A 27,089-nucleotide genomic window follows, 5' to 3' on the forward strand; every position below is an offset into this window, starting at 1 on the left:
AATGCACTATGAGTTTATTTTGATGCTGATGCAGGATTATTCAACTGGTCGTTACACTTAACATTTCCCATCCAGACCCGGTAGTTTGAATGATTCCCAGTCTGTTTCCAGCACCGACAGTAACACTGGTATCTGCTAACGAGCTGTAACGAACGGCAGCATCACACTGCAAAAAATCTAAATCTTTCCAAGAATATTTGTCTTATTTCTTGTAAAAATGTCTAATTTCTAGTCAAAACTAATCTCTATAAGACTCATCACCTAAAAATTAACTTGTTTTCAGATAATTTTCATTTGTTTCAAACTAATTTTCATTTGTTTCAAACTAATTTTCACTTGAAATAAGTAGAAAAATCTGTCAGTGAAAGCAGGTTTTTTGTGCTTGTAATAAGAAAGAAAAACTTGCTCCACTATCAGATTTTTCTACTTATTTCAAGTGAAAATCTGCTTGAAAGAAGTAAAAAGTGTCTAAAAACAAGCTGCTTTTAATGTGATGAGTCTTATTTTAAGTAGAATGAGATTTGTTTTGACTAGAAATTAGACATTTGGACAAGAAATAAGACAAATATTCTTGGAAAGATTTTGAGTTTTTGCAGTGCAGGGATCTGAGTGCACACCTCGGTCGAACACATGCAGCGTTTTTAAGATCTGAGTGAATGATAATGAAGTGTCACGTTCCTGGATGATGCCAGATCTCAGGTTCATGTTGACACTGCCCCCTGCTGGTCAGACACCACAACTGAAAGCTGCCACCACACTTAGTAGGCCTACAGTACAGGGTTCCTATGTGTAGGCTGGAAAAGCTGGAACACCTGGATAATGGTTGACCAGTTTTACAGTCACGGAAAACACACGGAAAATGAGAAAAAAAAAGTCAAATGTCCTGGAGAAGGATTTCTTTTCCAATGAAAACTCTGGACTTGGACCTGGTTTAAACACTAAAACTACATGGTTTTTGTGTTGTTCTATAATACATTTCTCATATTTATTTATTTATTTCATAGATAAGTTCAAGAGCCACAGACTGCACATCTATGGGATAGTTCAACATTTTGGCAAATTGGCCCATCACCATAATCCCTATAGTCATAGCAGTAGGTTCGTTACCTTTAATTGTCGGTGCAAGCTGTTTTTAGAACGGCGGAGCAGAGCCGTGAGCTGCTCAGAGCTACGCTACGGAGGCTCATTATGGGATTTCATGGTTTCCCTCATCAAACTCATCAAATACACAATCCAACAACTCCACAACGCTCTGGTGGACAAGTTGTGAGCTGCACATTCACCACGCTATGAGATAATAACACAACGTTACCACACACAGTTGTTGTAGAGGTAGATTCATGCAAAACCGCTGATGCACGTTGCCTTCAGGGACAGTTTTTCATCAACAGTCTCTGTATTTCCCTCTAAAACAACTCTGTGTGGTAACGTTGTGTTATTATCTCATAGCGTGGTGAATGTGCAGGTCACAACTTGTCCACCAGAGCGTTGTGGAGTTGTTGGATTGTGTATTTGATGAGTTTGATGAGGGAAACCAAGAAATTCCATAATGAGCCTCCGTAGCGTAGCTCTGAGCAGCTCACGGCTCTGCTCCGCCGTTCTAAAAACAGCTTGCACCGACAATTAAAGGTAACGAACCTACTGCTATGACTATAGGGATTATGGTGATGGGCCAATTTGACTAAATGTTGAACTATCCCTTTAAGTCAGACTTCTGGGGCTGAGAGAGGAAGAAACATAGAAATAAACTGGTTAAATGAACAAAATAAGGTTCAACCGTGGAAAACAACACCTCTATGTGTTGTTGTGTGGTGTGATAACGTCTGTCAGACTGAAGCAGCTGAACAAGTCCTGGGAAATGATTTAAGGAAAGAGTTGGAGCTCCGACTCGTCTCATTAGTAAACAACTCGTGCAGCTCTGACTCTGCTAATCTGAATTCATGAGGGGTTTGTTTCCTCAGCTGCTCCACTTTGTCCCACCACCACCACTTCTTCTCCTTCTTCTGCTGCTGCTGTTCTTGTCTCTGTGGCGGTGGAACCAGCTGTGTCACCGCCTCCTCGCTGCACAGATCCCGCACTGCAAAAACTCAAACTCTTACCAAGAATATTTGTCTTATTTCTAGTCAAAATGTAGCCTATGTTGAAAGCAACAACAAACTTAAACTGAGCCAGAACTGCTCCTATGAACCATTATTAACCCTTTTCCCTTCCCACCCACTGTTAGATAAAGGAAAAGAAAGAAAGACACACACAGAGAGGAAAAAAAACATTAAAATAAATCTAATTCTACTTAAAAAAAAGACTCATCACATTTAAAACATAGCTTGTTTGGAGACACTTTTTACTTCTTTCAAGCAAATTTTCCACTTGAAATAAGTAGAAAAATCTGATAGTGGAGCAAGTTTTTCTTTCTTATTACAAGCACAAAAAACTTGCTTTCACTGGCAGATTTTTCTACTTATTTCAATTGAAAATTAGTTTGAAACAAGTGAAAATGATCTAAAAACAAGTTAATTTTTAGGTGACGAGTCTTATTTTAAGTGGAAAGAGATTAGTTTTGACTAGAAATGAGACATTTTGACAAGAAATGAGACAAATATTCTTGGAAAGATGTAGAGTTTTTGCAGTGAGCTGCCAGCTGCTGCTCTCAGGTCAGTTCTAACCTGAACCAGATGGAGAGGCCAGTCGAGCAGCATGGCCTCAGCCCCCCCCCCCCCCCCCCCCCCCCCCTTCCTGCTCCACCAAGTGTTTCTCCTTAGCAACAGTCAGCTGACTGCACTAGGTCGTGGTGTTTGCTGAAGCAGACACATGCACACAGCAGCAGCAGGCGGTCAGGGAGCCTCTGTCCTCTCCGTCCTCTCCGTCCTCTCCGTCGGCCTCATGGCTCTCACCGTCACCGAGCACAAGACGCTCACGCAGACGCCGCTGCTGAAGATCTGGGTCCCGTGGATGGGCTGCAACCTGAACCGCAACCGCCGGAGGGGATGTACGTGAGTCTGGAGCTCTGGTTGCTGCTGCTGCTGCTGCTGCTGTGTTGTGTTGTAGTGTTTGTGTAACTGTTTTCTTGTCTGTTTGCTTTGAAATTTGTTTATTTGGATAAAACCCCACGTTTTCGAGGGGGTCCAAACATATAGACAAACATAGATTCAACAGACAAACATGTTCTCAACAATATAGAAAAACAAACAGACAAATAAACAAACAAAACAAACAAACCAAAAGACAAAAACAATAGTACAAACAAGGACAAACCACAGTTATTGTAACTACATTGGGACAAAACAAAACAACCATAGTAGGGCCACAAAGGTCAACACTGGGACTAAAATGACAGTATATAATGATTAGTAACAGATCAACAAATCAGAAATGCATCTTCAGTGAAAACAGGAACAGGTCACCATGAGATGAGAAGACAGAGCATGCTTGAAAATACCAAGATGTAACAACATCTCTGTCCCGTCTGTCCGTCCTGGGTGAGGGATCCCTCCTCTGTTGCTCACCCTGAGCTTTCTCCAATTTTTCCCTGTTAAAAGGGTTTTTTCCAAGGCAAGGCGATTTTATTAGTATAGCCCGTTTTTTACCACCAGTTTGTCTCAAAGGGCTTTACATCCCATCATAACAACATCCTCTGTCCTTAGACCCTCACATCCACTGAGGAAAAACTCCATGGAAAACCCTTTTAACAGGGAAAACCAGGAGAAACCTCAGGGTGAGCTACAGAGGAGGGATCATCACCCAGGACAGAGATGTTGTTACAGACAAGAAAACAGTTTATAGTTTATAACACAGAATGTGCAAAATATATTGAAATATGGAAATGTTAGCAGAAGTTGATGGAGTTTTTCCTCAGTGGATGTGAGGGTCTAAGGACAGAGGATGTTGTTATGATGGGATGTAAAGCCCTTTGAGACAAACTGGTGGTAAAAACAGGCTATACTAATAAAACTGCCTTGCCTAGTGACCCGTCAGCTGCTTCAGGTCTGAGCTCAGGCCCGACGGTCTGAGAGAGCGGGACCGGTGCCAAGCTGATCCAGATCAGATCAGATCAGTCTCTCTGCTCTGTCTGACGTGACCTCAGGTCCTCTGAGTGTTGTGCTGACGCAGCAGCTTCCTCCTCCTTCATTCATAATGGAACATCCTGGAGGCCGACGCTCGCTCCACACACACGGTTTCATCCGGACTAGGGATGCACATGATTAACTGTTTAACCGTTAACAAGAACTTTGACCGATTAATACTATCGGTTATTTATTTATTTTATTAGCTCCTTATGTCGTCAACTCATGGGGGCGTGTCGACACGTGCAGAGTTCACTGCCTTCAGTCATATTTCACAGCACAAAGTTACACAAGAGGACTGACAGTATGTGCAGCAGCAGCAGCAGCCCCCATGAAGGAAGATCAGACAATACATGTAGCTACACGGACATAGATGTGAATCACCTGTAACTACGGTGCTGAGAAAAAAAAGAGGACGAGGACGTGGACGTGGCTGCTCTCCAGCCTGTTCACCTGCAGCAGCTCTCCTGCAGCTCCACAGAGGAGCTGTCAGAGGAGCTCTGCTGCTCCTTCAGCCTGGTGTTTGGCTGCACTTTGTATAAAAACACTTCTACATTGGACGATCTAACCTCCATATGAGCGCGATCAGCTGAGACAGAGCTCAGTAGATGTGGCGCTGATCAGCTGTCGCAGCGCACGTGTGTATTTAACTGCAAAAAAAAAATATTTTAAATGGAGTGATCAATTTTTTTTTTTTTTTGGCCGTGCGCCGCGAGTGTCTTAATCTTATCGGTTAACGGTTAATAATCGGTTAACGAGCGTCGGTTATCGGTCAGAAAAAAAATTCAAAATGTGCATCCCTAATCAGGACTCTTTCTGGTTCTGCAGCTCGACCGGCACCGAGCCGAGCTGCTGCTGCTGCTGCTGCTGCTGCTGCTGCTGCTGCTGCTGCTGCTGGAGAAATGACCGGCTGAAACTGGCTTTTCTTTTTCTTTTCTTTAAAGCCCAGACACAGACAAACATGCAACAACTGGGTCATGACTGGGTGAGACACACACACACACACACAGGGTTTGATGCTCTGAAGTGTGTGTGAGGAGTTTCTTTTCTTTTGAGCGGCGGCTCCACATCTCTGTAGTCAGATCTATATTCTGGGATGTATCCAGAGATACAGATGGATTTATCTTTATATTTAGGGACACTTGTTGTGCAGAGCGGAGGTTTAACAGCAGTGGTTTGTTCACTTCAAGCTGCTCCGGTTGTTTCTGCTTTTCTTTCCACATCTTCACAGGTGTACAGTATATTTGTATATCTCTCCCCTAAATGGAGGCAGTTTGCACCTACATTTGATACAGTGCAACTAAATTACTACCTGCACATGTGCAACCAGTGCATTTGCTTTTTTTCCCCCCTTTCTAACACTCAAAGAGTCTGGGATCTGTTGTTCCAGGTGTCAGGCCGAGGTGCATGGGGATCATGAATGAAAAGGAAATGTGAATATTTGGTTTGCAAGTTGATTTTTGCCCTAAAATGTAAAGTTGAGGCCACTGTGCCGCTTGTTAGTTTGGTTTCTGCAGATGATCAGTAATTGAATGTGTGTGACGACGTGTTGAACTTGTTAGTTTGTTGTGTTTAGTTGTTGCTCGGACAGTTTTGTGTGTCATGGCGCGCTGCCAGACGACGAGCAGCCAGATCAGACACGGACATCTGAGCTGCAGCGCCGCGCTCTCATTCTCCTAATGAAGATTACCCTGGCAGCCACACACACACACACACACACACACACACACACACACACACACACACACACACACACACACACACACACACACACACACACACACACACACACACACACACACACACACACACACACACACACACACACACGTCCTGTAGAGCGGAGCCTCAGAGGGATTTGATCAGCTGAACGTGACGCTGATGTAAACACATCACATGTAAAGCAGCAGTAACAGCCACATGTTAAAGGAATAGTTCACCAAAAAAAATGAGATTCAGTCATTATTGCCTCCCCCTCATGCTGATGAATACTCCAGAGTAGTTTTTTATTCCTCAAAGTGCATCTGGAGACCTGGGAGGCCGGTTCCTAGTCCAACCAGAACTTTATATGAGAGCAATAATAGGGCCCGACACAAAAACGTCCATACACAAAAACCATTTAAAGGGACAACAAGGAGTTTTGGAAAAGCGAAGTGTTTTCACTAGGGCTGTCAAACGATTAATTTTTCTAATCGCGATAATCGCATTTTTTCCATAGTTAACTCGCGATTAATCTCTATTAAAAATATTATATATGGCGCTTTGGACATTCAACACCCCAAAGTGTTATAATCTCTAGACAAACAACTTTTAGACCAGACCTAGCAGGCCTACCTAATCATAACACATGATGCATGAAACTCACACAGAATTGAAACGAATTGCATCCAGTGGAAATTGCCCTTTACTGTACTTTGCTACACCTCTGCCTGGCCATGTGCGTTTGTTGACAACAAAACCGTCAAAAAATCAATACATGGCCATGTGCATTTGTTTACAACAAAGCCGTCAAAAAATCAATGGATGGAGCTGTGGCTATATGTTAGACTGTGTATATTTGTGTAGCAACCAACTTGAAGGTGCCTTACCGCCACCTACTGGACTGGAGGTCCCACACTCCAGTCCTCCAGTCCAGCAGACAGAGGACAAAATGGGCCGCAATTTAACAGCGATTACATTTTTTTTTATTTTCTTTAATTAATCGCATCGCGATTAACGCGTTAACTCTGACAGCCCTAGTTTTCACACTACATTTATGAGCCTCCGCACCGTGAAATTCATTGACCGGCGCAAGACAGACTCATGTTTTCATTCATCAAGAATTAAAGTCAGAGGTTGGAAGACGATCACATACCGTCGTAGTTCCCACCATAAACGGAGATTCGGCGGCGTTATTCTCATGACTCGCCACGAAACCGAAAGTAAAGAAACGCTGGTCGGCTCGCCCAGCATTTCCACCACCACTAATAATAACAAAATAACCATAGAGACAAAACCATATATTTATAGAAAATGGACCATTAACAAGTGGTAACGGAGATTCATCCACATTAATATCAGACTTTTTATAACCAAATAGAAACTCCTCGTTGTCCCTTTAATCCTCCACACTGCTCGTCCACTGCAATCCAAGTGTCCTGAAGGGAAAAAATGAGGGGAAGGGGGAGTGCTGCAGAGGCCACAGGAAAAAAGGTGAAAAAAATGTGTAGAATAGCTCAAGATGCTCTTAAAGGGAAAATAAGTGACAATAAACTGAGGAAAAAACTGACTGTCCTGAAGGGAGATAGTCCAGAGTTTAGTGGAAAATACCTCATTTAGGACATTTTTACAGCCTCAACAGTCCAAACTCTGGACTATCTCCCTTCAGGACACTTGGATTGCAGTGGACGAGCAGTGTGGAGGAATATTAAATGGTTGTTGTGTAGTTTTATGGAGGTTTTTGTGTCGGGCGCTATTGACTCTCATATAAAGTTTTGGTTGGACTATATAGGAACCGGCCTCCCGGGTCTCCAGATGAACTTTGAGGAATAAGATTCAAGATTCAAGATTCAAAGGTTTATTGCCATGTCAACAAGTAGAATCAAGTTGATAGGAATGTGTCTTGGTTTTGCTCTCACAGAGAAACAATGCAGTAGCCTACTCCCACCACATACACCACAATAAATAAATAATACACACAATACCGTACAATGCAATATACGGGGAGGACAACGCCGAGCAGCGTCACATTCAGAAACGCTTCGTTAGAACCGCCACAAACTCAGATTTCAGGGCTCCATCCTCCCTGGCACTGTTTGACAAATTGAAAATTGAAAATCTCAACCATATTTGATATTAATACACTGCAAAAACTCAAATATCTTACCAAGAATATTTGTCTTATTTCTAGTCAAAATGTCATTTCTAGTCAAAACAAATCCCATTATACTTAAAATAAGACTCATCACATTAAAAAGTAGCTTGTTTTTAGACACTTTTTACTTCTTTCAAACAGATTTTCACTTGAAATAAGTAGAAATATCCAATAGTGGAGCAAGTTTTTCTTTCTTATTACAAACACAAAAAACTTGCTTTCACTGGCAGATTTTTCTACTTATTTCAAGTGAAAATTAGTTTGAAACAAGTAAAAAATATCTAAAAACAAGTTAATTTTTAGGTGATGAGTCTTATTTTAAGTGGAAAGAGATTAGTTTTGACTAAAATTGAGACATTTTGACAAGAAATAAGACAAATATTCTTGGAAAGACTTCGAGTTTTTGCAGTGTATCTTGCAAATCAGTATCTTCATTTACAAAGCAATGCACCAAAGTCACGTATTACCAAATCAATTTCAACAATACTTTCGCACAAATTCAAGTTTCCACTCGCACGCTACAAGACAAGCAGGTCACCTACACCGCCCCCGTTGTAATACCACCAGAGGGCAGTAGAACCTACACCATCACATACAGAGGAATTCTGTTATGGAATGAACATAGTTCCTCCTCCTTGGCAATATTTAAAAAGAAACTACTGTTAAAATTAACTGAACATCAAAACATGGCTTGACTTTTAACTCTGCTTTCCTAGTGCCCCATGTTTTTTTTTGTTTTTCTTTTCTTTTCCCTTTTTAGTGTTTACTTGAACTTAATTAATCTGTTCTCTTCTTTTGTCTCGCTTTCTTTTCTCACCTCTTTTTGTTTATTTATTTATTTATTTATTTGGTGCTGTTATCATTACTACTACTTTTATTTTTACTACCAACATCTTCCCTGTTTTTTTTCCATCTTATTCCTTCCTTTCTTTTTTAATTTTATTTTCTATCTATACCTTGCACAAGGTATGTGATTATTATTTCTTTACTGTGCTTCAATTATGTGTTAGATCAAGGTGAGGTCGTGTTAGAAGCCTTTCAGGTTTCAGACCTCACCTGCACATTTATTTTTCATATCTTTCTTACTAGTAAGAGAGATAAGTAAATGTTTTGTTTTATTTTTTATGTGCAAATAAATAAAAGTCTAAAAGTCTATTCAGCATAAGTGCCAGTGCGAGGAGAAAGTGCAAAGTGATTAATGCAAAAAAAAAAACTACTCCAGAGTATTCATCAGCATGAGGGGGAGGCACTGATGACTGGATTTCATTTTTTGGTGAACTATTCCTTTAACACCTCTACTGTATGTGTGTGTGTGTGTGTGTTGCAGCCTCGGTGCCTCAGTTCTGTAACTCTCCTACGCTGATCGTGATGGTGGGTCTGCCGGCGCGGGGGAAGACCTACATCTCCAAGAAGCTGACCCGCTACCTCAACTGGATCGGAGTTCCTACTAGAGGTCAGTGGTGCTGATGTCACTGCACATCTGGACGCAATATTAATATTTTTTTTCCCAGGATGGTAGGGGAAGGTCCTGCCTTCTCTGCCTCTGATTGGCTGGATGAATTCTCCTCCGATTGACGTCATCTCACAACAGTAGGCTACTGTAGTAAACTAAAATACACAGAACTGAAGTTTCAAATGTGATCAGACACCATGGTGAAGCGGTTTGCTTTTTCGCCTGCGGCGTGGTGAATCCGAGTTCGATCCCCGCTGGTTTCACATTCCGAAAAATTTAGTTTTTAAATTTATATTCCAAGTTTTTTTGAGTTTGAGAGAGAAGTGTAACTGTGCCATTGGTTGGGTTTAGGCAATGAAGAAAGGAGTTGGTTAAGTTTAGTAAAAAGACCAGGTAGAGTGTAGACAGGCCAGATAAGTAGAGAGAGTCCAAGTTTACATTTTGAGTTTGAGTGAGAAGTGTAATTGTGCCATTGAGTCCAGGTAGATCTAGAGGCACTTATCACACTTTGCCGACAGCCTGCGTTTCACAGCCGTTTCACAACCAAAACAAACAACCAATCAGGCGAGAGCCCTTCTAGCCAATCAGAGTCGAAAAAGGAGCCCATCTAGCCAATCGGAGGCAGAGAAGGCGGGACCTTCCCCTACCATCCTGGGGAAAAAAATATCGCCGCGCACATTCACACACTGGAGCCAACATTTCATCATTTGCAGAGAACAACAGAGATGATGAGGCTTGGTGCAGATAGTCGAAGATTTTTTTTTTATTACGATGAAATAATAAAGGAAACATTACACATTTCACTCTCAATGAATGAGGTTTAACTCAGGTGTCAATATAAAAACATTTAAAACATTATAATGCTATTTAAATGGGTAAACAAAGGAAATGAGGTCAGTTCCCTTCATGCTGTCTTTGTTCAGGCGAAGCACAATGTTTAGCCTGAAAGAGAGGGTCAAAGGTCAGAGGGCAGAGTTGCACTTTACTGATGTTTTGTTATGTTTTATTATGTTTGATCATTATGTTTTAAACTTTATTGGTTGTGTTTATCCTGTCTTTTTGTACAGTGACCTTGAGTGTCCTGGAAGGCGCCTATAATTAAAGGGATAGCGCAACATTTTGTCAAATTGGCCCATTGCCATAATCCCTATACTATACACTGCAAAAACTCAAAATCTTTCCAAGAATATTTGTCTTATTTCTTGTCAAAATGTCAAATTTCTAGTCAAAACTAAACACTTTTTACTTCTTTCAAGCCTAATTTAACTTGAAATAAGTAGAAAAATCTGCCAGTGAAAGCAAGTTTTTTGTGTTTTGTAATAAGAAAGAAAAACTTGCTCCACTATCAGATTTTTCTACTTATTTCAAGTGAAAATCTGCTTGAAAGAAGTAAAAAGTGTCTAAAAACAAGCTGCTTTTTTACGTATAACTATGTATGTATATGTATAAATATACTTATTTTAGTTATAATTAAATTAGTTTTGACTAGAAATGACATTTTGACTAGAAATAAGACAAATATTCTTGGGAAGATTTTGAGTTTTTGCAGTGTAGTCATAGCAGTAGGTTTGTTACCTTTATTTGTCGGTTGAGAGTTGTTTTAGAGGTAAATTCATGCAAAACTGCATGAAAACTATTATTATTATATAACGCTGGGGTCTTGTGATTCTAACCCCTGGTGTAAATAGAGAGTAAATTAAATAAGTTTTAACCTCAGTTCTTCTGTTCTCACCAGTGTTCAACGTGGGTCAGTACAGACGAGAAGCTGTGAAGATCTACAAGAACTTTGAGTTCTTTAAACCTGACAATGAAGAGGCCATGAACATCCGCAAGTAAGGACCACGCAGAGTTTTATGTGTGTGTGTGTGTGTGTGTGTGTGTGTGTGTGTGTGTGTGTGTGTGTGTGTGTGTGTGTGTGTGTGTGTGTGTGTGTGTGTGTGTGTGTGTGTGGGTGTGTGTGTGTGTGTGTGTGTGTGTGTGTGTGTGTGTGTGTGTGTGTGTGTGTGTGTGTGTGTGTGTGTGTGTGTGTTATCTGCTCTGGTGTTTTAACGTGTGTTCCCTCTCTCAGAGCGTGTGCTTCAGCCGCACTCAAAGACGTGGCCTCCTACTTCTCTAAGGAGCAGGGACAAGTCGCTGTGAGTAGAAGAAACTAAATAATGACGTCAGGATTTTCTCCTGTTAAAGGGATAGTTCACCCAAAATTGAAATTTCCCTCATTATCTCCTCCCCCTCATGTGGACTAAGGGCTGGGAGAAGTTTCAGAGTCCTCCGTGGCTTCTCTGGGTTACAGGGGGTCTCGGCGTAGCAGTGCATGTCCATATGACGGTTGCAAATGGATACCAACTGTCTTCATAACAAAAAGACACACCAAAAAACATCCAGATACCTCCATGCTGCTCGTATGTAATGTCCCTCTGGTATTGAAGCCCCGACATGAGAAACTGTCCTGAAAAAAATTAAATGCGAAATTGTCCCGAAAGAAATTAAATAAGTCTATATTTCAAGCTTGTTTGTAGTGGAAGCTTCTCGAAGCTCCTCTTCCTGGTTCGTCCGAATTTGCAACCATCATATGGACATGCACTGCTATGCCGAGACCCCCTGTAACTCAGAGAAGCCACGGAGGACTCTGAAACTTCTCCCAGCCCTTAGTCCACATGAGGGAGAGGAGATAATGAGTGAAATTTGAATTTTGGGTGAACTATCCCTTTAAAGTCTCTTAAAGTCTCTTAAGTCTGTTAAAAAATTACGCTGAGGAGTTTTAAAGACACCGTAGTGCTGGAATCAGCTGCTTAATTAACAATAATTATTATAAAATGGGGCAAATGAACTTTACTTGTAAATATTCTAGCAGCGTGTGATGTGTGTAACTAAGGTAACAGCCGTGTCCTGTGTTGCAGGTGTTTGACGCCACCAACACCACCAGGGAGAGGAGGACGGTCATCATGGCCTTCGCTAAGGAGAAGGGCTACAAGGTGAGTTACACTCTGATGCTGAAGAGATGAGTTCTGGGTATCACATGTGTGTTCAGACACATCTGTGGACAGATGTTGAGGTTTGGGGGTTAGGACTGGGTTTGAGTGGTGAAGGTGTGAATCTGTCTCTGTCCTTTAAACCCCATAAAACCATCACCTTGGTGACCAAATGTCAGGTACACTAAACACCTGAGGAACATGTGACAAGTTTCATCCAGGGAACAATATTATTAAAGGTGTACAGAAATGGCCGTTTGTCCTGTTTGTCGCGCCGAGTTGTCACGAGCTGCAACACGAGTTTACCCGAGTAAGGAAAACGAATTTGATTGGTCGTTATCGAGCGGGCGGGATATTCAAAGCTTGGGGCGAGACCGAGCTCCGTGTGTGTGTGTGTGTCTCAGACGTTTGAATGACGGCTGACGGATCCAATATCAGTGGCTGGTGAATCGTGTACAGGCTGACGTATAATCCGTGCGCCTGCATTATCCAATGCGGAAAAAAAATACACACTTTCATCCCGGATTTACTCAAAAATAGAATTTTGCACAAAGTTTGGCCTCCAACGTCTGATAGATGAGTTATTACACTAATTTTATGACCCAAAGTGGGCTCAAATTCAGTTTTCTTTTCTGTACACCTTTAATAGATTTGACAAACAGTGATTTACATGCAGAAAATTACAATTAATCACATGTCTTCTGTGTTGTACATCAGGGGTTCTCCACTAGTTTCACTCTGGGCTCCACATTGTCCCATGGTCATTAAGTCGCGACCCACTTTTATAGAATTCAAACCAAGATTTTTTTTTTTTAAAGCCTTTAAAACTCATTTTTCTCTTTATTGAGCAAAGTGCATTTCAGAGCACATGAATGAAACTGAGGAGTTACCATGACAACTGCATGTACGGAAGTGAATAAAAAAATATCAAACTGCACAAAATGGAGACCAACAAAACGATATATTTGACTTCTAATGCATCTCTGCATTCAGAGCATGTTCACTAAAGTGGATAAATATCAAATTGTACAAAATAAAGACCCATAAAACAAAACAAGATTCACTGCATCAGGCCACATTAATAAGAAACTGATATCTTTGCATTCAGAGCAAATGGAGCAAATAATCAGAAAGTGAGGAGGAGCATTACAACTGCATGTGTTCACGTGTCTCGTGCCTTTCAATATAAGTTATTTTTCAAAATAAAAGACATGTCCAACATCAGATGTGCATTAAATATTATTTACTTTTTTGACCAGCTGTCCGCGACCCATCCAGAACGGGTCTAGACCCACTGTTGAGAACCACTGTTGTACATACAAAATCATCATGAAAAATACACTGCCCGTCCAAAAATAAAAAGTCACACACTGTAATATTTCCTCCTGTACCTTTGATTAGGGCGATAAGCTTCTGCAATGTCACAACATTTATTTTCCTCCAGAGTTGCATTCATTTTTCAAAGATTCCCAATGGGGTTCAGGTCTGGACTCTGTGGTCACATTGGATGCACACATGCAACATAGCTGAAACATCATCATCCATGCAGTAATTACCCAATGGGCTCTGACCTATTAGCTTAGTTAAATCCAGGTGGTACACGGGCAGTGTACTAATAATTAAAAAGGTTAAACTTAAAATATTTTCCTAAGGTTAGAAGTAAAGAGTGAAGAAAGTGGGTTTTCATAATTCACACATGAAAACATAAGTGTTGAATAGAAAAACATGTTGAAATTAAGTAGTTTAAATCCAGTTAAATAACTCATAAATTAACTTACTGTATATATTATAATGACTAGATAACTTGATAGATAATTTATGAATAAGGGGTGGGAGTAAATAAGTTTTACTTCTTCCCACTCCTTTTCGGATATGAAGCAAACAAATAAACAAACAAAACAAAAACAAAAAAATCAAATTACCTTTATTTTTCAAATATTTTCTTTTATTTTTTTATTATATATATATATATATATATATATATATATATATATATATATATATATATATATATATATATATATATATATATATATATATATATATATTTTTTTTTTTTTTTTTGTTCATATGTTGTTTTTGCAAAGTTTTTATATGTTATGTCTGTCCATTTCTGTATTATGTTTTATTTCTTTTAACATGTCCGAAATAAACTTAAACTAACTAACTAACTAACTAGTTTAATTGGTTCCTGCTGCAGGTGTTCTTCGTGGAGTCGATCTGTGACGACCCAGAGATCGTTGCAGAGAATATCAAGGTGAGATTCACCTGCACTTCAACTGTCATTCTGTCTGATCCGACATGTTTTAATCTTAGTGTAACTCAGTCAATCAGAGGGTGAGATGTGTTGTTGAATTTTTTTAAACCTTTTCTTTCCAGCAAGTGAAGTTTGGGAGTCCAGATTACGTGGATCGTGACATAGAAGAAGCCATGGAAGACTTCGTCCAGCGCATCGACTGCTACAGAGCCTCGTACACGCCCATCGACGACGAGAAGGACCGGTAATCTCCCACAATGCCTTTCTCCTTGTGTGATATCAAAAGGGGGGCAGTGGGTTTTTCCCACTAATCGTCACTGCACTGCAAAAACTCTACATCTTTCCAAGAATATTCGTCTTATTTCTTGTCAAAATGTCTCATTTCTAGTCAAAACTGATCTCTTTCCACTTAAAATAAGACTCATCACCTAGAAATTAACTTGTTTTTAGATCATTTTCACTTGTTTCAAACTAATTTTCAATTGAAATAAGTAGAAAAATCTGCCAGTGGAAGCAAGTTTGTAGAAAGAAAGAAAGAAAAACTTGCTTCACTATCAGATTTTTCTACTTATTTCAAGTGAAAATAGGTTTAAAAGAAGTAAAAAGTGTCTAAAAACAAGCTGCTTTTTAATGTGATGAGTCTTATTTTAAATATAATTAGATTTATTTTGACTAGAAATGACATTTTGACAAGAAATAAATAATAAGAAGAGTTTTTGCAGTGTAGTTTTTAATCTTTATTCCTCTGAATGTGGACAGGAAACTCTCCTACATCAAGATCTTCGACGTGGGCAGCCGGTACCTGGTGAACCGGGTCCAGGACCACATCCAGAGCCGCATCGTCTACTACCTCATGAACATCCACGTCACGCCCAGATGCATCTACCTGAGCCGCCACGGAGAGAGTGAACTCAACCTGCTGGGACGTATCGGAGGAGACTCGGGCCTCTCGCCCCGAGGACAGAAGGTCAGAGCTCACAGGGTTAAAGAAAAACACTGCAAAAACTCTAAATCTTACCAAGAATATTTGTCTTATTTCTAGTCAAAACAAATCTCATTCTACTTAAAATAAGACTCATCACATTAAAAGCAGCTTGTTTTTAGACACTTTTTACTTCTTTCAAGCAGATTTTCACTTGAAATAAGTAGAAAAATCTGATAGTGGAGCAAGTTTTTCTTTCTTATTACAAACACAAAAAACTTGCTTTCACTGGAAAATTTGTTTGAAACAAGTGAAAAGATCTAAAAACAAGTTATTTTTTAGGTGACGAGTCTCATTTTAAATGAAAAGAGATTAGTTTTGACTAGAAACGAGACATTTTGACAAGAAATAAGACAAATATTCTTGGAAAGATTTTGAGTTTTTGCAGTGCAGCTGTCATAAACATCAATGAATAGTTATGACAGCTGTGGTTAAGTGTCATTCAGTAAGTTATGTCACTTTTGATGCAAAGTTGACATTGTCTGAGATGTTTTTGTTCTGACAACTTGACATAAAGACAATTTAAACTGTCATAGCAGACCTAATGGACAAACTTTAAAAATAATGTCAAGTTCTCATAACAAAAACATCTCAAACAATGTCAACTTTGCATCAAAAGTGACATAACTTACTGAATGACACTTAACCACAGCTGTCATAAGTATTCATTGATGTTTATGAGCTGTTATGTCAATCTTATGAATACCTATTCAAGTAAAGTGTTACCGAAAACACTGCAAAAACTCTAAATCTTACCAAGAATATTTGTCTTATTTCTAGTCAAAACAAATCTCATTCTACTTAAAGCCCCGGTACGGAGCTTTTAACTTGATATGCAAAAGTCTGTGGTTTCTGCTGATGTGTCTCTGTTCCCTACAACAGCAAATGAGCCCATCAGTGTGAAGCTATTTCTAAGTCGTCTAATTCTAGACCTCTGGAAGGCATGGTCGGGTCGGACCGCTCACCAAACCATACCAATACACTGCAAAAACTCAAAATCTTTCCAAAAATATTTGTCTTATTTCTTGTCAAAATGTCTCATTTCTAGTCAAAACTAATCTCTTTCCACTTAAAATAAGACTCATCACCTAAAAATTAACTTGTTTTTAGATCATTTTCACTTGTTTCAAACTAATTTTCACTTGAAATAAGTAGAAAAATCTCCCAGTGAAAGCAAGTTTTTTGTGCTTGTAATAAGAAAGAAAAACTTGCTCCACTATCAGATTTTTCTACTTATTCCAAGTGAAAATCAGCTTGAAAGAAGTAAAAAGTGTCTAAAAACAAGCTGCTTTTTATGTGATGAGTCTTATTTTAAGTAGAATGAGATTTATTTTGACTAGAAATTACATTTTTGACTGGAAATGAGACAAATATTCTTGGTAAGATTTTGAGTTTTTGCAGTGTAGATACATTACGCTGCTAAAAAAAAAGAAAGAAGCAAGTCCTGTCTTCTTTCCGACGTTTCCAAAACAAATCTACACGCGCCGGCCAGACAAACGTCTTCATGACAGTGGGAAATGCAGTCTTCATTCCACTGCTTTCGTCCACAGGGGGCGCCAGAATCAACACTACATGAAAAGTCTGTACAGGGGCTTTAAAATAAGACTCATCACATAAAAAGCAGCTTGTTTTTAGACACTTTTTACTTCTTTCAAGCAGATTTTCACTTGAAATAAGTAGAAAAATCTGATAGTGGAGCAAGTTTTTCTTTCTTATTACAAACACACAAAAAAAACTTGCTTTCACTGGCTGATTATTCTACTTATTTCAAGTGAAAATTTGTTTGAAACAAGTGAAAATGATCTAAAAACGAGTTGATTTTTAGGTGATGAGTCTTATTTTAAGTGGAAAGAGATTAGCTTTGACTAGAAATGAGACATTTTGACAAGAAACAAGACAAAAATTCTTGGAAAGATGTAGAGTTTTTGCAGTGAAACACCAACCTGCAGGTTTTAACAGTTCTCTCTCTCTGTCTCTCTGCAGTACGCCAACGCCCTGGGAGCCTTCATCAAGGGCCAGAACATCAAGGACCTGAAGGTGTGGACGAGCCACATGAGGAGGACCATCCAGACTGCAGAGGCTGTGGGGATGCAGTACGAGCAGTGGAAAGCTCTCAACGAGATCGACGCTGTGAGTTTCACACAACGGGATCAAACTCCACCACATTGAGGAGCCGGAATGAGAAAACAGTATCAACGTTTATTAAACAGACTAAAAGGAAACGGAGCTTCACCTAAAACAATCCTTTTCTTGTTGGTTTAGAAAAAAGTTTTATCTGTAAACACGACATCGTTTTCAGAAATACACGTGTCAGACTCAAAACGCTGTAGTACGTCCTCCAGGCCCGTGTGTGGCGCTAAAAATAAAATTAAATAGGAATATAATGAATGAAAATAAAAATAACTTTGTTTTTCATTAACGGTGCCTTCAAGCAAAATGAGAACAGATGATGAACAAGCTGGTGACACAAAACATAGGCTATTCATCCTGGTTTTCTCTCCTGCTAGACACCTGGCATCTTTTCTTCTGATTCAATCCAGTCCAACTTTATTTGTGAAGCACTTTAAAGGGATAGTACCATTTTTTTTAAGTGTGGTTGTATGATCTACAAATAGCCCCTAAGTACTTTAATTGCAGTAGAAGACTCTCTGCACTCCTCCCGTTAGCAACGCCAGCCCATAATAGCCCTGCCCAGAGATTTACAATATACATTGTTGTGAATGGACCCAAAGAAACGGCCTATTTTCACGGCCTAAAAGAGGTTTTACGTGGAAAAAAAACCCCAGTTCCATTGTTCACTATAATATAATTTTTTCCAGCCCTTCAAAGTGCAGGAAAAACACAGTTTTTATTTGGACCTAACCAACTCACGTATCCCTCCGCCCAGGGTTAGCGCCCGCCGATCAGCAGTTGGTTAGGTCCAAATAAAAACTGTGTTTTTCCTGGAAAAAATTATATTACAGTGAACAATGGAACTGTGTATTTTTTTTCAGGTAAAACCTCTTTTAGGCCGTGAAAATAGGCCGTTTCTTTGGGTCTGTTCACAACACTATGTTGTAAATCTCTGGGCAGGGCTATTATGGGCTGGCGTTGCTAACGGGAGGAGTGCAGAGAGTCTTCTACTGCAATTAAAGTACTTAGGGGCTATTTGTAGATCATACAACCCCACCCCAAAAAAATGCTACTATCCCTTTAAAGCATCAATTACCCTCCTGACCTGGGAGTGTCAGCCACGGTCTGGATGTAAACACAAAGAGGCAGAACGACTTCGGCTTCTGTTTAGCACGACTGGAGGATTTATTCTCAAACACGCACGTTATTGATTATCACAAAACCTAATAAAACGTGACGCTTCAGCCCGTTACCACAACAAAACAACACAAAACAAAACAAACCCCTTTCTTTCCTTACAGCAGTTAAAACACAAAATTACTCAGCTGTAACTCTCTGTATTTTCCACAAGTAGCTTAGATACTCTTGACCCTTGTTCTGGGACACAGACACTAGAGAAGTTAAACCACCTGTATGTAAACACACAGAGGCTTCACGGCGCCCCCTACTGACATGTGAGAGTAAAAACAACAACAGTTCAATGAAATGAGAACTGAAATCCCTTTTTTTGACACAATAAAATTAAATAAAAAAAAAACATATTCATAGGGATGTCTAGTTTTCTTTTTGTTAAACCATTTCCAACACAATTTTTAATGCACTCAGTATTTTTTAACACACAATGAACTGTACAACTACTTAAATGACAACATATTTTCTCTCTACAGTATACTGTTTGTAATCCTTTCTTTTCTATGAATTCAATGTGTTTTTAACATCTTTTTTAACCTCAATGAACTTAGTTTTTAACCCTTTACACAACCACAGAGGACCAACACTGTGCACAGAATAACAAATAAAGGACAACAGTAATAAGAGACATAACTGTTCACATAAAATGACATACAAATAAAATAAATTATTACACGGCTCTATTGAATGCTGCTCTCTGATTGGTCCAGCGCTGTGTTCTGCGGTCTGTTATTTCTGTATAACGGACCGTCGTCATGTATAACAGACCGTTGCTAGGGACGCCGCTCTGATCAGCGCAGCACAGAAAAGAGAAACTATGCAGGATATTTACCTTGTGTTTCATTTTTACCGTCATTAAACAGCTTCGGACTAATAGTGATGTTAGATAAATGACTGGTAACCTGTTACAAGTAGAGTGGAGGCTCCTTCCACATCGCTGCTGGAAACCAAACCTGCTGATCAGAGCCTCTGACCCGGTGTCAGCTCTCCTCTCCTCTCGGTGCAGCTGGCACCGCGGCTCCGCGACACAAACGCACCCCGTAAACAGTAAAGTTAATCTCTTGTTTATGACAGATACGACTACACACAATACACACATCTTAACACGTGTATGGTAATCCATCGATCCACTGATTGATTATCAAAGGCTTCAAATGCACGAACGGGAGGAGGCTCGGCAAAACAGCGGAAGTGACCGGTACGTCTTGCAGATTCGCTAAATGCAATTTTAAATCGATGAAAGTCGTATTTTGATCAACATTATGTTTCAAATTAATTATTTCACTCGTAAACCGTGTAATAAGCGGGATAATGTACAGTTGGTCGGTTGTTATGGAGAAATAAACCCCTTCATGTTGAATGAAACCCCTCCGCTTCGCGTCGGGGTTCCATACAACCTGTCGGGGTTTATTTCTCCATAACAACCTCCGAACTATACATTATCCCTTACTTAAAATACATACAACATGTGATGTGATGATGCAACATGACTCTCTCTCTCTCTCTCAGGGAGTGTGTGAGGAGCTGACCTACGAGGAGATCCAGGAGAACTTCCCGGAGGAGTTTGCCCTCAGAGACCAGGACAAGTATCGTTATCGTTACCCCAAGGGCGAGGTAGGAATAACTCTGGACACACACTGTGGCGCTGCGTCGGAGACTTTTAAGTAGAAGTTTCAGAGTCCTCCGTGGCTTCTCTGAGTTACAGGGGGTCTCGGCGTAGCAGTGCATGTCCATATGACGGTTGCAAATGGATACCAACTGTCTTCGTAACAAAAAGACACACCAAAAAACATCCAAATACCTCCATGCTGCTCGTATGTAATGTCCGTCTTGTATTGAAGCCCCAACATTTTTGCCACGAAGACAGTTGGTATCCATTTGCAACCGTCATATGGACATGCACTGCTACGCCGAGACCCCCTGTAACTCAGAGAAGCCACGGAGGACTCTGAAACTTCTCCCAGCCCTTAGTCCACATGAGGGGGAGGAGGAGATAATGAGGGAAATTTCAATCTTGGGTGAACTATCCCTTTAACACACCGTTCCTCTTTAGTCGTACGAGGACCTGGTCCACCGCCTGGAGCCGGTCATCATGGAGCTGGAGCGTCAGGAGAACGTCCTGGTGGTCTGTCACCAGGCCATCATGCGCTGCCTGCTGGCTTACTTCCTGGACAAGCCTGGAGGTACAGACCATAATGTCATCTACATTATAAAACGGAAAGGTGAAATCCGGCGATCTGATTGGTTGTTAGCCGTGGTATATTGAGCATATACCACGGCTACTATTCTAAAACCTTATCACAGCGTAGGCTATCACTCCGCGTCAGGCACGTATGACTGGTATGAATGGAAGTTGTTGTCATGTATCCATGACAACGGACTGTTGCCGTCCGTAGCAAAAGACAGCTGATGTTTTTACGATGTTAAAAAACGGACTAAAGTAGTTGAATTCACATGTTTAAGGTTGACTTTCACCTCCAGAGGGTTAACAATGGTAGAGGGGACTGAGCAGTGACATTAACCTGAAAAAATGCGGAGGAAAAGACGAGCTGCAGAGCTAACTTGGAGCTAACGTCTGGAGAGGTGGGACTATTTTTTCACAGTGAGGCTATTTTATTCGATAATATGTATTTCTGGTTGAATAAAACTACATGAAATTGATTGCATATCCCTCTTTTATATTGCCTTTATTCGTAACCGTTTTATAAAAGCAATATATCACTCCAGTCCGTGGTATATGCTCATTATACCACGGCTAAGGGGGTTGTCGTCCCTCCGCTTCGCGTCGGGCCGAACAACGCCCCTTAGCCGTGGTATAATGAGCATATACCACGGACTGGAGTGATATATTGCTTAAGTATATCACACTATGATGTCATTTATATCACACTATGATGTCATCTATATCACACTATGATGTCATCTATGTCACACTATGATGTCATCTATGTCACACTATGATGTCATTTATATCACACTATGATGTCATCTATATCACACTATGATGTCATCTATGTCACACTATGATGTCATCTATATCACACTATGATGTCATCTATGTCACACTATGATGTCATCTATATCACACTATGATGTCATCTATATCACACTATGATGTCATCTATGTCACACTATGATGTCATCTATATCACACTATGATGTCATCTATATCACACTATGATGTCATCTATATCACACTATGATGTCATCTATGTCACACTATGATGTCATCTATATCACACTATGATGTCATCTATGTCACACTATGATGTCATCTATGTCACACTATGATGTCATCTATGTCACACTATGATGTCATCTATATCACACTATGATGTCATCTATGTCACACTATGATGTCATCTATATCACACTATGATGTCATCTATGTCACACTATGATGTCATCTATGTCACACTATGATGTCATCTATATCACACTATGATGTCATCTATGTCACACTATGATGTCATCTATATCACACTATGATGTCATCTATGTCACACTATGATGTCATCTATATCACACTATGATGTCATCTATGTCACACTATGATGTCATCTATGTCACACTATGATGTCATCTATGTCACACTATGATGTCATCTATGTCACACTATGATGTCATTTATATCACACTATGTCACACTATGATGTCATTTATATCACACTATGATGTCATTTATATCACACTATGATGTCATCTATATCACACTATGATGTCATCTATGTCACACTATGATGTCACTTATATCACACTATGATGTCATCTATGTCACACTATGATGTCATCTATATCACACTATGATGTCATCTATATCACACTATGATGTCATTTATATCACACTATGATGTCATCTATGTCACACTATGATGTCACTTATATCACACTATGATGTCATCTATGTCACACTATGATGTCATCTATATCACACTATGATGTCATTTATATCACACTATGATGTCATTTATATCACACTATGATGTCATCTATATCACACTATGATGTCATTTATATCACACTATGATGTCATCTATGTCACACTATGATGTCATCTATATCACACTATGATGTCATCTATATCACACTATGATGTCATTTATATCACACTATGATGTCATTTATATCACACTATGATGTCATCTATATCACACTATGATGTCATTTATATCACACTATGATGTCATCTATGTCACACTATGATGTCATCTATATCACACTATGATGTCATCTATATCACACTATGATGTCATCTATGTCACACTATGATGTCATCTATATCACACTATGATGTCATCTATATCACACTATGATGTCATCTATGTCACACTATGATGTCATCTATATCACACTATGATGTCATCTATGTCACACTATGATGTCATCTATATCACACTATGATGTCATCTATGTCACACTATGATGTCATCTATATCACACTATGATGTCATCTATGTCACACTATGATGTCATCTATGTCACACTATGATGTCATTTATATCATACTATGATGTCATCTATATCACACTATGATGTCATCTATATCACACTATGATGTCATCTATGTCACACTATGATGTCATCTATATCACACTATGATGTCATCTATATCAGTGATTCTTAACCATAGGGCCGCGGCCCAAACTTGGGCCGCCAGCGCCCCCTAGAGGGCCGCGAAAAACTTTCAGTTTTGCACCTGTGGGCCCCAAGGGCCGCGGGATTTTGTAGATTATCAAGTGAAGACAGAGATATGTTATGCATGAGACGCTCAGTAACTTACAATGCCGTTTTCGACCACGCGGTGGCGGTAATGCATCACGCAGTTGTTTAACAAGCGCCAATACACAGAGAAGAAGAGTCTTCTTCGCTCGCTGCGGCAAATATGGATAAGTTTTTAAAAAGAAAACATGACGACGAACATCCTGACCCCCCCACCCAAAAGACAAAGTTTTTGCGGAAATACAATGTCGACTTCATTAAATACGGTTTCGTAAATGGAGGAACAGAGGCAGTGCCAAAAGCCCAGTGTGTGGAGTGTGGGCTAATGCTGTCCAACGAAGCCCTCAAGCCCTCAAAGCTACAGCGGCATCTAGAGACCAAGCACCCGATGCTCGTGGGAAAGCCGGTGGATTATTTTAAGAGGAAGGAGAGTGGACTGCAGATGCAGAAAAGGTCTGTCGTGTCACTGACGAGCAACTCTAAATGTGCATTGAAAGCGAGCTACCTCGTAGCCAGACGTGTTGCACAGACTAAGAAGGCATTCACCATAGCGGAGGAGTTGGTTCTGCCTGCCGCTGTTGATATGTGCCGTGAGATGATCGGAGAAGCCGCTGCAAAAAAGCTGCTGACCATCCCACTCTCAAACGACACTGTGAGTCACCGTATCGCAGACATGGCCTCAGACATACAGCATCAACTTATAGAAAGAATAAAAAGTAGCCCTTTTTTTTCTTTGCAACTAGACGAGTCCACGGATGTCACGAATGCTGCACTGCTGCTAGTTTTTGTTCGCTATCGCTGGGACAGTAGTTTGCACGAAGACATACTGTTTTGTGGAGAGCTACCAACACGCACCACGGCTCAGGAATGTTTCCGCTGCATGGATGAATACTTTACTGAGAACGGCCTGGACTGGCAGAACTGCGTCGGGGTGTGCAGCGACGGTGCAGCATCAATGACTGGCAGGCATCATGGTGTCATTAGACAGATCCTTGATCGTGCACCAGAAGCTAAATGGACACACTGTTTTCTCCACCGCGAAAGCCTTGCAGCAAAAAAGATGTCACCAGATCTCCACCAGGTGATGGATGTGAGTGTGAAAACCATAAACTTTATTAAAAACAATGCAGTGAACTCCAGATGTTTTGCTAAGCTTTGTGAGGACATAGAAGCAGATCATGTCCAGCTGCTATATCACAGTGAAGTGAGATGGCTCTCAAGAGGACTGGTCCTCAATCGTTTGTTTGAACTGAGGAATGAGGTCTTCTCTTTTCTCACTGAGAAAAAATCTCATCTTGCACATTACTATGCTGACACAATGTTCACAGCAAAACTTGCCTACCTCTGTGACATTTTTTCACTACTGAACCAACTGAACACCTCACTTCAAGGAAGAAACAGCAACATATTTTTTGTTGCAGACAAAGTTGAAGCTTTCAAGAGGAAACTTGCTTTGTGGACCAAGAGGGCCCAGGAAAAGAGGATGGACATGTTTCCACTTTTGTCTGACATTTTGGAAAACTCCCCTCATGTGAATATCAGTGACTCCATCTCCCAGCACCTCTCACAACTGGCAGAGAAATTTGGTGACTACTTTCCTGAGGATCCCAGAGAGGGAAACATGTGGATTTTGGACCCATTTTCAGTGGATCCCACTGCAAGTGATGTTGCTTTGCCCTCACACCTGGAATCCCAGCTTCTGGAAGTTTCCACTGACAGCACTTTCAAGCTGCAGCGGGGCAAACTGGACCTGGGCTCCTTCTGGATTGCAGTCTCAAAGGAGTACCCATGTCTTGCACTGAGGGCTGTGAAACTCCTGCTCCCATTCACAACTACGTACCTGTGTGAATCAGGGTTCTCCATTGTGGCCACAACTAAGACCAAAGCCCGAAACAGACTCAGAGCAACACTGGAGGCTACTCTGAGAGTGAGCCTTTCTCCCATTCCGCCCAGACTGGATCTGATTATGTCTCAGAGGCAGGCCCAAGTGTCTCATTAAGAGGTGAAGATAAAAAGGGAGTTGTTGTTCATTGTTGTTATTATTTGTGTCATTGTTCATTTGTCACAGATATAAAGATTCTTCTGTCATGAAAAAATGGAGACTGCTGAAGCAATTTTCAAATGGCTTTGCAGATTATAAGGCTATAGTTTCATTTGCACTTTATTTCAATTTTATTTACAGTTTATTTATTTAATTTAAAAATAGATTTATATTATTTGAATGCATTTATTTTACCACCCCCTTTTTTATTGATTTTTTAAAATGTTTTTATTAATTTAAAGTAAAATCCTAATATTGGTCATTTTTTAGAATTATTATTAAAAAGCCTGACTTGATTCTTGAAAATGTTCTTGTCACAGCCTGATTTGGTCCAGGAATTATCAGCCTGTTCAGTGTCATGATACAGTATGTGTTACATACACATGTTTAATAAAAGTCTTTGTGATGATCCCATTTTATCTTTTCATTTCATTTTACAAGGTTTTTGCTTGTTAAACAGTAAGTGGATTTGGTTTATTATTGAATACAAATTAAACCGAGAGTGAGGTCAGTTAAACCTATACAGTGTTAATATTTAGTGGGCCCCGGGCCACTTTGTACTTTAAAAATTGGGCCTCAAGGTCAAAAAGGTTAAGAACCCCTGATCTATATCACACTATGATGTCATCTATGTCACACTATGATGTCATCTATGTCACACTATGATGTCATCTATATCACACTATGATGTCATCTATATCACACTATGATGTCATCTATGTCACACTATGATGTCATCTATATCACACTATGATGTCATCTATATCACACTATGATGTCATCTATGTCACACTATGATGTCATCTATATCACACTATGATGTCATCTATGTCACACTATGATGTCATCTATATCACACTATGATGTCATCTATGTCACACTATGATGTCATCTATATCACACTATGATGTCATCTATGTCACACTATGATGTCATCTATGTCACACTATGATGTCATTTATATCATACTATGATGTCATCTATATCACACTATGATGTCATCTATATCACACTATGATGTCATCTATGTCACACTATGATGTCATCTATATCACACTATGATGTCATCTATGTCACACTATGATGTCATCTATGTCACACTATGATGTCATTTATATCACACTATGTCACACTATGATGTCATCTATATCACACTATGATGTCATTTATATCACACTATGATGTCATCTATATCACACTATGATGTCATCTATGTCACACTATGATGTCACTTATATCATACTATGATGTCATCTATGTCACACTATGATGTCATCTATATCACACTATGATGTCATCTATATCACACTATGATGTCATCTATGTCACACTATGATGTCATCTATGTCACACTATGATGTCATCTATATCACACTATGATGTCACTTATATCATACTATGATGTCATCTATGTCACACTATGATGTCATCTATGTCACACTATGATGTCA

At 39.9% G+C, this 27,089-nt stretch overlaps 1 protein-coding gene across 2 annotated transcripts in view; it reads left to right on the forward strand.

Annotated features, from left to right (window-relative positions):
• LOC310988657 (6-phosphofructo-2-kinase/fructose-2,6-bisphosphatase-like) overlaps positions 1-27,089 on the forward strand; it is a 40,671-nt gene that overhangs the window by 1,666 nt on the left and 11,916 nt on the right. For both annotated transcript variants that reach the window (XM_083975338.1, XM_083975339.1), the window contains exons 2-11: positions 9,242-9,367; positions 11,103-11,199; positions 11,436-11,502; positions 12,265-12,339; positions 14,537-14,593; positions 14,716-14,837; positions 15,353-15,560; positions 17,559-17,705; positions 20,388-20,492; positions 20,932-21,061. In XM_083975338.1, the coding sequence (XP_083831464.1) occupies positions 9,242-9,367; positions 11,103-11,199; positions 11,436-11,502; positions 12,265-12,339; positions 14,537-14,593; positions 14,716-14,837; positions 15,353-15,560; positions 17,559-17,705; positions 20,388-20,492; positions 20,932-21,061 (1,134 nt within the window). The remainder of the gene's footprint in view (positions 1-9,241; positions 9,368-11,102; positions 11,200-11,435; positions 11,503-12,264; positions 12,340-14,536; positions 14,594-14,715; positions 14,838-15,352; positions 15,561-17,558; positions 17,706-20,387; positions 20,493-20,931; positions 21,062-27,089) is intronic.

This window comes from Trachurus trachurus (assembly GCF_905171665.1).
Source record: "Trachurus trachurus genome assembly, chromosome: 7".
NCBI classification, from domain to species: Eukaryota; Metazoa; Chordata; class Actinopteri; order Carangiformes; family Carangidae; genus Trachurus; species Trachurus trachurus.